At 32.8% G+C, this 14,336-nt stretch overlaps 1 protein-coding gene across 2 annotated transcripts in view; it reads left to right on the top strand.

Moving 5' to 3' along the window:
- Nucleotides 1-8,588, top strand: part of LOC148622796 (jumonji domain-containing protein 1C-like) — a 74,611-nt gene extending 66,023 nt beyond the window's left edge. For both annotated transcript variants that reach the window (XM_088572998.1, XM_088572999.1), the window contains 8 exons: nucleotides 705-922; nucleotides 1,203-1,487; nucleotides 1,656-1,768; nucleotides 2,457-3,315; nucleotides 4,194-4,415; nucleotides 5,220-5,485; nucleotides 7,067-7,378; nucleotides 7,694-8,588. In XM_088572998.1, coding sequence (XP_088429124.1) covers nucleotides 705-922; nucleotides 1,203-1,487; nucleotides 1,656-1,768; nucleotides 2,457-3,315; nucleotides 4,194-4,415; nucleotides 5,220-5,485; nucleotides 7,067-7,378; nucleotides 7,694-7,771 — 2,353 coding nt within the window. In that variant the 3' untranslated portion in view covers nucleotides 7,772-8,588. The remainder of the gene's footprint in view (nucleotides 1-704; nucleotides 923-1,202; nucleotides 1,488-1,655; nucleotides 1,769-2,456; nucleotides 3,316-4,193; nucleotides 4,416-5,219; nucleotides 5,486-7,066; nucleotides 7,379-7,693) is intronic.
- The last annotated feature ends 5,748 nt before the right edge of the window (nucleotides 8,589-14,336 follow it).

The following is a 14,336-nucleotide window of genomic DNA, read 5'->3' as shown; positions in this document are numbered from 1 at the left end:
TATTGATTTTCTGTCTGTTTGTTACCATCACATTATTTGGTCCTGTCTGGAATATAATTTGTGCCCAGTCCATTTTCTGTTTTCTCAGAGAATTTTCTATTTGATTGGATTGTAACTTCCGTATCATTATCAAATTAGTGTCTTACCTATGACCTATTCAATGAGCCAATGAACAAATATAGTTATCCATATGTTGCATAATATTGAAGTGATTTTTTTTTTCAGATATAATTGGGTTTGATTGAAATACAATTAGGAGTTTGGACTGTTCTTTTAAAATACATTGACTGATTTTTTTTCAAAATAGGAACATAAAACCAAACGTATGATTTTGATCTACAACTGCCTTGTTTACTTGTATGGTTATAAAGAATTCTATTTTCATTAAATGTCAGATAAATGAATGTAAATTTTGACATGTTATGACATTGTGAAGTATAATGTTCCTAAATACTAATAATATTTGATACTCAAGAATTGATGATTAATTGAATTGTTTGAACTAAATGTGTAAAAATAGGTTAAGTTTTTTGTTGTATTGGTTACTCCATTTGTAACACATTGTCACCATTGATAAAACTTCCCTGTTTACTTAGTGTTAGTAGAACTTGTACTTCATTTTTGTTGTTAATTTCAGTACTTTGGGAAGTAGTTAATGTCTTATCAACTACAGAATATGAACATTGTTGTATAAATACTTTCAGGTTGAGGTTTAGTCAGAAAGGTTTCTTAACCATAGCTGGTTTCTCTGAGTTAGAGGAAGCTGAGAAGGATGATATTGACCCATGGTTACCTCATACACCAGTTATGGAACCCAAATTAGACCTGGAAACATCTAAATATATAGCAGCAAAAGTAGGAGATAAATTCTGTGAATTGGTTGAACAAGAGAGAAATGCTATCTCTGAGGCAGGGGAAGATGGTATGTTATACCCCTTGCTGAAAACTGGGGCAGTGCAAGTGATTGTTTACATAATTGATCAGCTTCTTTTTCAATTAGTTTGTTTCATTTCAGTGTAAATGTCTGGTATACTGTCTTCAGAAATGTCTTTTAATCTCTAGTATGTAGCGAAATCTGATAAACATGGCAGAACAATGTTTCTATTTCATTACTTAATTTGTTACATGTTTGATGAAAGAAAATATGTATCTTTTTCCAACATTTGTGATGTGTAAACTAAAGAAATTTTCTATTATTTCAGCCAAGATAGCATGGAAGAGGGCAGTGACAGGGGTACGTGAGATGTGTGATGTCTGTGATACAACACTGTTCAACATGCACTGGGTCTGTCATAAGTGTGGCTTTGTGGTGTGTTTGGACTGCTACAAAGTGAAGAAAAGACAGATTGAACGTGAGGAGAATGAAGATCAAGAGGAGGAAAGTGAAGACAAAGATGAAGAACAGCGTGAATGGCTGACATGTAGCTCTAACAGACAACAACATGAGATTGACAAATTAATGCTTACTCAGATTATACCAAGGAGTGGTAAGATGAGATTTTATTGTTTATGATCAGATAAGTTGGTAAACATTCATATTTCAATGTGATTTTTTAAATTTAGAATACATACATACATTACTCCAAGCTTTCTTATCAAAGTTAACTACAACTTTACCTTCACACACATATGAGATGATTTTTGTTTTGTTTCAGCTTTATGGGAAGTTGGGAAACTACTCCATGATATGAGAGCCAAGTGGAATCTGCCAGCCAGCTGTCCTTGTCAGAAGGCTGTCAAATTTCAGCAGAAGAATGGTATAAATCAGGTATGTGATAAATTATTACCTTACAGCTACCTGTTACAGGTGTTACACAAACAGGTGCAAATGATATCATGCAGGTATTTTATTAATGAATATCTTAGTCATACACTAGTATTTCATTGCTGGGGTAATAGTGAAGTATTTAGCTGGAACATCTAGAGGTTATTACATTTTCTTTCGTAATATTTTATTGATATTCTATACAAGCTGTTGTTGATGACACATTATTTCTACATTGTCATTACTATTGATCGGATAGGTTTCTCCTATGTAATCAACATAGTAATCCTGTCTGTCACAAGATCAATACTAAATCTTAACGTTCTAATTCCAGTTTTCTATTATGATTATAAAAGGGTTGGAATAGCACTGTATTGAGTAATTAAGATCTGACTAGCTGGTTTATATCTCAGAGTCTTTGTCTACAATATAATCATTTATTCTGTCTCATGTAAACAAGGCAGTTATGTGATAAAACATTAAATTGACTTCGATGAAATACTATTATTGTAGGTTGTTTACCATTAAACATAGTTTTTTTGGTTTTGAGTATGTTTTCCTCCTCCTAAAATTTTTTAAATGTAGTACTAGATTCACTTTACATACGACTGTGTCAAAATGATAATCCTGTTGTTTTAAGAAGAGAAATATGGTAACATTAAACTACATATTCTATATCCTTTTATTTCAGCAATATGTAAAATCAGCATTGGAGCATGGGAAGAAAATGGTCAATGGTGTTGATGATCATGGAAAATCATACAAAGGAAACAAAAAACATAATGGCAATTTTAAAGCTCATAGTTACAACCCAGATAACTCTTCTCCATTAAGTTTATTGGCTGATGTAGCCTCCATGGACTCTGAGAACAGTCGTGAACGTAGTGAATCTCCATACAATAAGGTAGACAAGTATGGCAAATCATATAATCCTATCACAGAACCTGTCTCTCCTTGTGGTGGGGGTCAGGCTGGTGAAAATGAAGGTGACAAGAAAAATCCAGCAAGTTGTTCTACATTGAGAGAATTGTTGACTAAAACCGCAGGCAGCAAAGTTAAATCAGGCGGTGAATCTAAAAAATCTAAAAAATCTGGGAATACTTTGGATGATATTATTCAATCTGTGGTTGAGAAACAACTTCCAAAGGATATGGAGAATAATAACCCTATCAAATTGCTGCATTACATTCCCAGATTTGGTCATAGTGGTATGCTGGCTAGAGATGCACCTATTCTTAAACATACATTAACAGAAACAAGTGTTTTGTATCCTGATGTTCCTCATTCTTGGCTATGTGATGGACGTTTGTTACGACTTCATGATGCAAGACATAAAGGAAATATCAAAATATTTCAGGAGCAATGGAAACGTGGTCAGCCAGTGTTAGTATCAGGATTAGATAAACTGTTAAATCCAAACTTATGGCGACCACATGCATTCAGTAGGCAGTTTGGAAAGTTAAAAAATGATCTGATTAATACTAGAACTGGATGTTTATTGGTTGGTCATCCTATGTCAGATTTCTGGGATGGATTTGATAAACTCTCAGGTAAGATACTATAGTGAATTACAATGACATGATCATTTTAGGGGAGTTTTCATCATTTATTTACATTCTGAATGCTTTTGATTATAAATGAAGAATATATTTTACAACTAGCTGTAAGTCATTTTTAATTGTGAACATGGTTTTCTTGGATACCTAATTGATAGAAGGTGTAGAAGTGATATCCTATTCACTTTGTAGTTAATCTAATAGTTATTTATTATCTTCAGTGTACATATAGTTTGAAAGCATCTTCCTTTCTGCTTTACTTCACCTGAATTGGTGTGTAATTGATCAGAATGTAACCGTTAACACCCTAATAGTGCAGACAAGTCATGTGTAATGATATTGCCAACATTTCCAAGGTCATGCATGATCAGATTTAAACAAGTTATAAAATATTGATAAGATTTTCACAACTGTTACACAATCTTTCATTCAAAGCTCAGAAGTAATTTCCCACCCCTCTGTAGTGATTAAGAACAAAGAAAATATTTCACCTTTTGTCTACAGGTAAACAAAAGGTTTAGATTGAGAGTTATTCCCAACAGGTACAGGTACAACACCTCTAGATATGTAGTTAGTTGATTAATGGCTGTCTGTCTTAGGGGTCTGATATCAAATACAAGACATCAAGGTGACATCAGCTAGAAATGTCTTACTTGGGAAAATAAAACTGTTCATAAAACTTGTATTAACAAATATTATTTGTGGGCAAGCAATGTACTCTTCTGTAAAAACTAAAGCTTCCATCTTCGTTAGGTTCATAAAGTCCTGAGATCTGATCATTTGTCAACACTATTTTTAGATGAATTGAAAAAGGCCAAAAACATGTCTATGTTGCTAGTCCATGTTGTCTGATTTTCTGTTTTCTTATTTAGAGCGCCTGATTGATGAGAATGATGAAACAATGTTGTTAAAGTTGAAGGACTGGCCACCAGGTGATGACTTTAGTGACATCATGCCAAATCATTTTGATGATCTCATGCAATCACTGCCACTACCAGAATACACTCATCGTCATGGAAAACTCAACTTGGCATCTCGTTTACCTGATTTTCTTGTCAGACCTGATCTCGGACCCAAAATGTACAATGCTTATGGTATGTGACTTTACAGTCTTCATTTTATTTTGGTTTTAGAGGTTTTATATTTTCCTTATTTATTAATGAAGTTGTCAATATGTGATAACATTTACTGTTCAGACAGATAGTAGATACATGTTGACATAGATTAAAACCACAAAAATAAGTTGTTCTGTTACATTAGATTATCACAATAGGTCACCTTTACTAGTTAAAACCTATTGGCTAACCTTACTAGTATTATAATAGTTTAGCATGAGGTGTTCATATAATAACTTGACTAACAGTATTAGGATCTCTTTGAAGTTGTATTACATAGCTAGGAAAGGCTGGAATTTATTTTTGGGTGTGAAGTGTTCCATTCAGGAATTAGGAGCCAGAGACAATTATGTTACTAATGTCCAGTCAGTAACTTGAGTAAAAATATATAAATCTCTATGAAATTGTACTAAAGAGATTTCATACCACAAAAGGAAGGTTGGGATTGAATTTGGGGTTGTGACTTAAACCGTTCGGGATTTGAGGCCAATAAGAAAGATAAACATTCATTTGTGTGTGTGTATTTAAGTAGAATCTGCACAATAATTTAGTAGAAGAGTGTTCTTTCAACACTCAGAAATTATTCTGTGTCAAGCATATAACCAGAATCCAAACTTTGATTTGTATAAATTGAAACTTGTGTACTTTCTTGCCCCAACTTTGTAGGGTTGACCACTGTGGTCAAGCTGTGGTTGAGTATTTTATTATTTCTCTGATGTAAGAGGCCTGTTGGCTTATATTGTAATTAAAAACATTTCAAAAGAATTTAAAACTTTACTGTAGGGTCAGCCCATTATCCAGCAGAAGGTACAACCAATCTCCATCTGGATGTCTCTGATGCTGTCAATGTAATGGTTTTTGTTGGTATACCCGATGATGGCCCTGGTGGAAAGGCAGTATTGGAGAGTGCTGCATTACAGGCTATAGACAATGCTGGGTGTGACATCATAACTAAAAGACGTGTACGGGAGGTGTATGAAGTACCTGGAGCTCTTTGGCATATCTTTGATGCTGTAGATGCTGATAAAATGAGAGACTTTCTCAATAAGGTATGTAGGACTGGAGTAAACCTATTTGATTTATTTAAGAGAAAGTACTACCAATTCATTTTTTGTTCATTCTAAGGTTCTATTTTTCTGCTTCCTGATTACCCCATGAATTATTACACTGTATACTGCTTGCTGTATTTATCAGGGTAAATTGTACCAGAGATAGATTTGTTTATCTGTCACGTTTGTTGATTTTGTGGTGTATAAACATTAGATAGACCAATCACCTAGTGACAGGTTTTAGGCCTATAAATATTGATATTATACATTTATTATCAAGTGATGTATTAGATCACATATCTAAAGGTCATCTTACCTGTGGTTTGTCAGGTGTGTCAACATAAACTGTTGAGAATTAGAACATGTTGCATTCATGTAGAAATCCTACATGTGTGTAAATTGTTAGAATGTTTTCATTTTCATTTAAGATTATTTTATGAGGTTTTAATTTTATGGCATCAGATTATGAAATTTGAATAGAACAAAACAGCTGTTTCATTCTAAAGTCTGACGAGTGTGCTTTATGTAGGATTTCAAACCGTTTTCTTTCTTTTTTTTTTTGCAATCTGCAGTAGTGTAAAGGTTATACACCTATTGAATGTTAATAGGATAATTAATTGGAAACAGTGAATAACCAAATTATGATCACAAGTGCCAAAGATTTAACGAGTGAGGGAACTTATTCCACGCACAAGTTAAATCTTTATGTGTTCTAAGCACAAGTTATCGTATTTTGGTTATTCACGATAACCAATTGATTATCCTATTTATTATATAGATTTCCTCCATTATTCGTTGCTATCTTCAACATAAATTTTAACTTTTGTGAACAATGGATTGATATTTGTGTTGTGACGTTTTGGCAGTAGAAAGTATCGAATTTACATGTATTTCATAGTGTGATTTATCAATTTTATTTTACACTGGGAACATTTGGTAAATCACTGCTATCTATATAATAATACTTTTTCATGTGGCTAATTCATGTTAGTCTACAACTACATGGGGCTTCAGAAACAAACAAAAGTTTCAGTACAAAAACTGAATTTATTAACATTCCAAATAGAAAATAAAAGATTTAATAAGATAAAAAGATAGTTTTGTACCTATAGGTAATATAATTCTTTGGCATGTTTTTCCATTAGGAAGACCTTTAATCTCTGAAAATAAAATGTCTTTATTATATTTTAAAAATATACCTACTTTCATTGGGTACAGATAAAAATACTTGATGATTCCAAAAAAAAAAAAAAATACTCAGGATTCCTTGTACAAATGTAATTTTATGTCTTCTCTCTGCCAGGAACATTCATACATAAATAACTACTGCATAGGAAATGATGTAATCTAGAAGGTGCAGGGTTTAATGCACTCTTTGTTACATAAGTTCATTCAGTTAATCAGGATGCTACAAAAATCTTAATATTTAATGCACTTTTTGTTACACAAGTCTTCAGGACATCATAAAATGTATGGTGAAATACACATTTTGTTTCATCTGTTCATACACTTTTAAATTTGTGATTAATAAAGGAAAATTAAGGATCAAGTAATGAATAATCTATGTTTATTGTTTCACAGATAGCAAAGGAAAAAGGAGAGGAGATAGAGGCAGAACATGATCCTATCCATGATCAGTCTTGGTATTTGGATGAAACTCTCCGAGATCGTCTCTACAAAGAATATGGTGTATTGGGATACACTATAGTTCAGTGTATGGGAGATGCCATCTTTATCCCTGCCGGAGCACCTCATCAAGTCCGTAATCTACACAACTGTATCAAGGTGGCTGAAGATTTTGTGTCTCCGGAGCATTTGAACCATTGTTTCAGTCTTACACAAGAATTCAGAAATCTGTCTGATACACATTCCAATCATGAGGACAAACTACAGGTAGGGTTTAAAGAAATATGCTTTAATAGATAATTTGAAAATTACATAGAAAGAGGAAAGTTTAACTTGGTGAAATTATGAGTCATAGAATTTTTCAGTCTGTAGAAAGAAAATACATGTATGAGCAAAACAATGTTGAAAATGTAGAATTACAACTCAATCATGTTGCCATCACTACCACAAGAACTAAGTAATAGCTGTTACATGTAATAGAACTACACAGATTTCTGTGTTTCTTCTACATTGAGTTGATTAGAGTGGTGAACCTAGAACAATGAAAGACAACTCTTCTTTAATTGCTACATTATTTTGTAGGTGAAGAATATAATGTATCATGCTGTGAAGGATTCATTGGCAGTGTTACAAGAACATGACCCAGATGATGATGACTGAGGGGCTTATACATTTACTACCTTTACATCTCAGTGCTAAAACTGGTTTCAGCCTTACCAGGGATACAGTGTCAGTAAACAGTGCCGTCACATCGTGATGAGGGACACACATGTTGGTCTTCAGCAGGCCATGATCTCAATGATCTCAAAATTTCAGGGATATTTTAAATCTTTCAGTAACACATTTTATTTTTCTTTGTTTTTCAAACATTTCATTCAGAGAAATCGATTAAACCACACATTTTGTTCAGCGGGAACTTGAAATGTGTGTAACTCATTGATAGGACACAAACTTTCTTCCATTGACCATTCAAGATCCGTTGTGAGGGATCAACTGTTTTCATGTGCTTCATTGGATAATGTATTATGTTGTAAAATGGTAAAACCATATGTATATATTGTATTAGAAGGTTACTATCACGATAGCTCAAAATAATTACATCCTGTGCTTTTACTTGTTGTCATTTTATAATGTAGTCATATTCCCGTCATTCAGCTTATACATTCAGATTTTTTTTTGTATTCAACAAAATAGTTCTGTTTATTTACTTAGCCTTATGTATATATTATATATAATGTGAAAAAGAATGAATATTTTTATATGAAGTGGTCAATTTTGTTCACATTTTAAATCAATGATTTATGTGATATTGTATCACAAATTTCAGATTATGTCATAAATACAAAATTTGTTCTTACATAAATGTATTTGTTTCTTTAATGTTGAAAATTTTATTTAAACAAAGTCTTTAATATGTTAAGGTTTTACTTATATCATATTTCTGTACTTTAAAGAGAATAAAACACTTTAAAGTTGATTATATTTAATTTGTTATCTGCATAAGATTACTACTGGCATATTTGTTCCTAGATAATTGTTGAGATAAAAGGGAGATAATTCATAAAAGACCGTCAAGATAAGATGTCAAATTGTCTATCCTTTTACAATACACACTGTGTATTGCTTTATATTTATTATGAGAAATGAAAAAAAAAGGAAAGTGGAGGAAGTTCTACTGAAGTAAGCAATGTTGTCTTGTTTTGGTCATGTCTAGTGACATGTTAGACTGCATTACATGCAGAATTTTTAAGCAGGTCATAGTATACCAAATTTGCCTTATCTACCATATTTGGCAGGTTTGTTATATCATCACAATATTATACTTCTATGGTTAAAGGAGGAAAAAAACACTTTGAGGAAATTGATTCTGTTAATATTGTATGGCAGCATGTAAATATCCATGGGGTACATTTGTACATGTATATATTTTCATTGTTTCATATAGGACCCTTAACAGTTCAGTATCTTTAGTTTTATGTTGGCACTGTGTTTCATAATTCTTATCTTGTGTCTGATAAAGATATGCAGACAAAACCAGAATTGATGTGTAAAAAGCATTCATCTACTTTTAAAGATTGTTTATCTGCAAGTATAGCCACTAATTCAATTTTAATTGGACTTCCAACCTGGTTACGTAACATGTAAACCTAAACATACAAAATCATATAATGTACCAGTAGTATGACAAACAATAAATATAATGTACCAGTAGTATGACAAACAATAAATATCCAACTTAATCATCTCTTCTTGACTGGGTTCCACGAACAGTCCATAACCTAATGAAAATAAAGGAACCATATGTCACCTTTCTTGGTAAAGTAATTATTATTTAAATAGATTTATTCTAAGAGCAGAATGGATGTGTACTAAAAAAAAAAAACAATATTGCAATCGTGTTTGTTTGATAAATATACCACAGGTATCGAGCCAAAATTCATCATGCTAACAGCAGTCATATTTCCAAGAAAAACTGCACCACAAACACAGAAATGCAATAGTATAAATTGTCCCAGTATCAAAAACAAGGCAGTAGTAAAAGTTCAGCTCCACTGAGCCAAACCAGAATATATTTGCTGCTCCAGTCTTTGTCACATGGACTTTTTTATCATCTCTGTTTCATGTGCCTTTTTTATCATCTCTGTTTCATGTGCCTTTTTTATCATCTCTGTTTCATGTGGCACACAAGTTTTACTTGAAATGCTCATACTAAAGACCTGTCAAAAATTCATGTACTGCAAAATATGGTCCAGTTTTCGAATAAACTTGATTTTAACATTTGTTGTATACCGTTGTGTCGTGTACAAATTCTGGAACTAGTTTCATGAAAAACTCAAATTGTAGGATTTCCTCAACTGACATATTTACCAAACAAATACCTTGAAACAAATGGTTTACTCAGAAATTCAGAGTTTTTTTACATCAGCATCAGGAAAAGAGCTGAAACTGAAACTAGAAATGAATTATATTTTTTTTATTTAATGGATATTTCAGTTTAAAACTGACCATTTAGCAAGTCCAAGACAAATAAATTGACGCCCAAGATTATAGAAACTAGAGTCTCAAGACAGCTAGAATCACTCACCTGGGTAACCATTTGCTTATTTAAAAAACTTGAGGAATGAGACAGGCTAAGTTAAAAAATGCAAAAAAAGCTTTTAATTGCATTTTTATGACCTGAACCAGAATTTTGCTGAAGGCAACAGTTCTTTAATTATTAAAAAAAAAAAAAAAAAAAAAAAACGGTCTTCAGACCCCTAAAATCCGGTTTTAGTATAGGCAGCCATATCTATTCACAGATTAAAAATCACAAGTCATTTGGAGCACAATACTCTTAAGAACCAATATGCTTATTTCCATTAAATGATCTGAAATGGTTTTAGAGAAGATTTTCAAAATTTTTTTTTAAGAATTGTTTCAGGAGACATAACTCTTGCATCAGTAGATGAATCATTTTGTAAATTTCTGCATTGGTCAGTCTCATTATGCTGAAGAATATTACTCTGCCAGAATTTTGCTAAAGGCAACAACTTTTAAGTTATTTGCAAAGAACTGCCTTCCAACCCCTATGTTCTATTTTTAGTAACAGGGGCCATGTTTTTTCATGGAACAAAAATAACCAACATTCATTTTGTGCGGGATACCCTAAGGAACAATATGCAAACTTTCATTGAATTCTGTAAAATGGTTTTTGAGAAGATTTTCAAATTTGTACATGTGAAAAACGCCAAAAAAGCTATTTCAGGGACCACAACTCATACATCAGTTGACAAATCATTTTAATTGTTTGTTTGTTAGTTGGGGTTTAACGTCCGAGCAGCAATATTTCAGCTATATTCAGACGATGAACATGAAATAAAAAAAAAAAAGGATGGGACACAAGGATAATAGGGTCGACAAACTTCGATTGCCACTGGAAAAAGGGAGGGTGGGTAAGGTCGGGCAATTTAGCCTCCTGTGGCGGAGTGCAAAGGTTCCTACTCCTATCGAATACCACAGCAGGGTTCTTTAACTTGCGAGGAACATGGCATCTTTCCCAACACGGGGCACCACTATGGTTTGCGGTCAGGTTTTCGTATTACAGCCTGACAACCCCAGCATGTGACATGCCAGGGGTACCCCATTCCACCACCTGGGGCACACATCCCAGTTGCTCTGTGGGCGAAGCGCCTAGCTCCTGGCTAGGTTTCTGAGCACTATTTAGTCGCCTTATACGACAAGCTTAGCGCTGCTGCAGGCCTATTCTTTTAACACCTGGACCTGCACGGGGCCAAATCATTTTGAAAATTTTGGCCTGCCAGAATTTTACTAAAGGCAACAACTTTTGAGTTATTTTCAAAAAACTACCTTCTGACCCCTATGTTCTATTTTAAGTAACAGGGGCAATGTTTTTTTTTCATGGAACAAAAATCTGAACAGTCATTTTGTGTGGTATACTCTAAGGAACAAATATGCCAACTTTCATTGAATTCTGTAAAATATATTTTGAGATGATTTTCAAAGTAGTACAAGCAAAAAATGCCAAAAAAAGCTATTTCAGGGGCCATAACTCCTACATCAGTTGACAAATCATTTTGAAATTTTCAGCAAAGGTCCATCTCTTGATGCTAAACAATATTACCTGAGCCAGAATTTTGCTAAAGGCAACTGTTTTTGAGTTATTTGCAAAAAATGCCTTCAGACCCATATTTTATTATTTAGTAACGGCAGCCATGTTTTTTCACAGATCATAAATCCCAACATTCATTTTGTGCACAATACTCTAAGGAACAATCATGCCAAGTTTATATCCTGTCAGTCTAGTAGTTTCAGAGTAGAAGATTTTTGAAAATTTGTCCAAGACGATGACAACGAATGGCCAGGTGATCTAATAAAGGAGTATAGTGAAAAAAAAGAAGATGAGAAGGACAATGGTTACATCAACATCATCCAAGTTGCATGATATCTGGCCAATGACTTTTACTAAAAGTGAATGGATCACTTAAAAATTTTACCATGAAGTTTCATACCTCCAAAGGAAGGCTGGGATTGATCTGAAACCTTTAATGAATAACTAATTATAAGGGACCAAAAAAGGGACCACTTGATTTGGATCAAATACTTATCCTGCGTCAAATATTCAGCAACAATAAAAATTCAGAGCTGAATCAAGCTTGAGTGGTTTTCAATTTGCAATATAAATGCATGCACCAGTCCTTCTAAGGACATTCTTAGTATTAAACAGTTTTTTTTTTCTTTTGTTTTTTTTTTTAAGTTGTTCAAGAATCATTTTTTTAATGATTGTAAATACTATTACCATTTTTATTTTTTTCTTTGGTTTACATGCAGTGACTGTGTATATAAGATGTCCTAAAATATAAACTTGAAAATGTACCAGTTTAGACAATTTAACAATGATTTAAATGGCCTCAGTGAGTTGTGTTTACTTGACCTTTAGAGATTTAAACTCATCATAATTGACAGCTATTCAAACTGAAAAGGCAGTGTCCAAAAGATCCCACAGGTGTTCTGAAGTAGTTAAGTAGGATGCATAGGGCAGATATCTACCTAGAGAGCTATTCAAACTACTTAGTAGCCTACCTAATTTGTATTGAAATTAGTACTGGTCTATTTCAACTAGCTATAACATATAGTTTAGCCGAGCACAACATGATACAACTGCAGTGGTTAAAACCTGAACAGTTGAGGCTAATGTGGGCATTAAGCATAGGGACTTACAATTCATTATGGACACAATATAGCACAGAATTTGGAATTTCTATTAATTTAAAAAAAAAAATTGAAATCAGAACAAAAATAAGTTAGGTTTGGGGGGTGGCCCATTTTCACAACTCCTTTAACTCGAAAAAATTTAGCAATATCTGAAATCTGGCAAGGATTTTTAAAAGGAATTCCATAAATATTATCTGAAAAACAAACTAAAAATAAAAAAGTCCATTTTTGACCCCTTACCAAAACCATAAAGGATATCTGAAATTGGACTGAAAAATACAAAAAAAGTATTCTCAAAATAGGACCAGAAATATACAATATCACTTACATTCCTATGCTTTTACTGGAGTTTTATAGTTATCAAATGCTTGTTTTAGGCTCCTAATTCTAAAACTGGGGCTATAACCCCTACAATCAATACCAACCTTCCTTTTGTGGTTTGAAACCTTGTTATAAAATTTTATTAAGATCAAATAATACTCAAGTTAATTTATCAATTTATGGGCATTTTGACTCTTTTAATTCCAAAACAGCACTGTCATCACTTCACAAGTCCATTCCAACCTTACAAGGTAGGATCTTATTTTACAATTTCAGGTCTTACTTACCACTTCCCAGTCACATGGCCACCACTCTATATACTAGTAGTACCAAAAACACACTGAACCTAGATCTATGCATTGTAAGGTCATAAACTCTGTACCAGTATATTTTGATAAAAAAAGTCAAAATAAAGTTGAGAATGTTTACTGTAATTTACAACAAAATTATGAATATTGTTTACAAATGTGAGTAATTTGCATTCCTTCTGTCAATTAGGAGAAATGGTAAAACCATGAATTATCAGTATTATTATTTTATATATCTATTATTTATTTGAGTAAATTTTGTGAAAAATTTCTACAATCTTGTACTATTGAAAGCTTTATTTTCCAACCATTTCCAGGGAATTCACAGTGAAACTTTGATAATTACTGTTTTGACATGTCAAGTAATGGAAATGTTAGAAGTGGTTAGTGGACATCATAAAGATTCCTTTTCTTATAATACAGTACTTAGAAGACAAGAGAAAACAGCAGACCTGTTTAGTAATTTGATTCCCGGGTCAATATCATAAGCAAGCATAGGATCGCTTAAAATATAGACTCAGGTCACCACTGATGGATATGCACAATACATGAGTAAATTACTGCTTATGAAATAAAATAAAAACCAAGATGAAATTATATAAAATAACTTCATCAGTGTGCATTTGTATTGAAAGATGATGTAAGTAATTTGAAAAAAAACAAAAAACAAAAAAATCACAACATATTTTTTAAATTTGAATATAAAAACATATAAAAGTATATAAAATAACGTCACATTTGCTCAGCCCATCAAAAGACAGAGGACGTCACTGGTGGCATGTAGTTATATTTGAGAAAACCTTATGGAACAAAAATATTACCTGGGCTTCCAGGTTTACCTGTTTAGCAGATGTGGAATGCTGTATAAATATTGGTAACAGGGA

The sequence above is a fragment of the Perna viridis genome, chromosome 3 (genome assembly GCF_037379345.1).
Source record: "Perna viridis isolate PV_CMFRI_1.1 ecotype Kerala chromosome 3, ASM3737934v1, whole genome shotgun sequence".
NCBI classification, from domain to species: Eukaryota; Metazoa; Mollusca; class Bivalvia; order Mytilida; family Mytilidae; genus Perna; species Perna viridis.
Note: the sequence above shows the minus strand (reverse complement) of the source record. Positions and strands in the feature narration are given on the sequence as shown.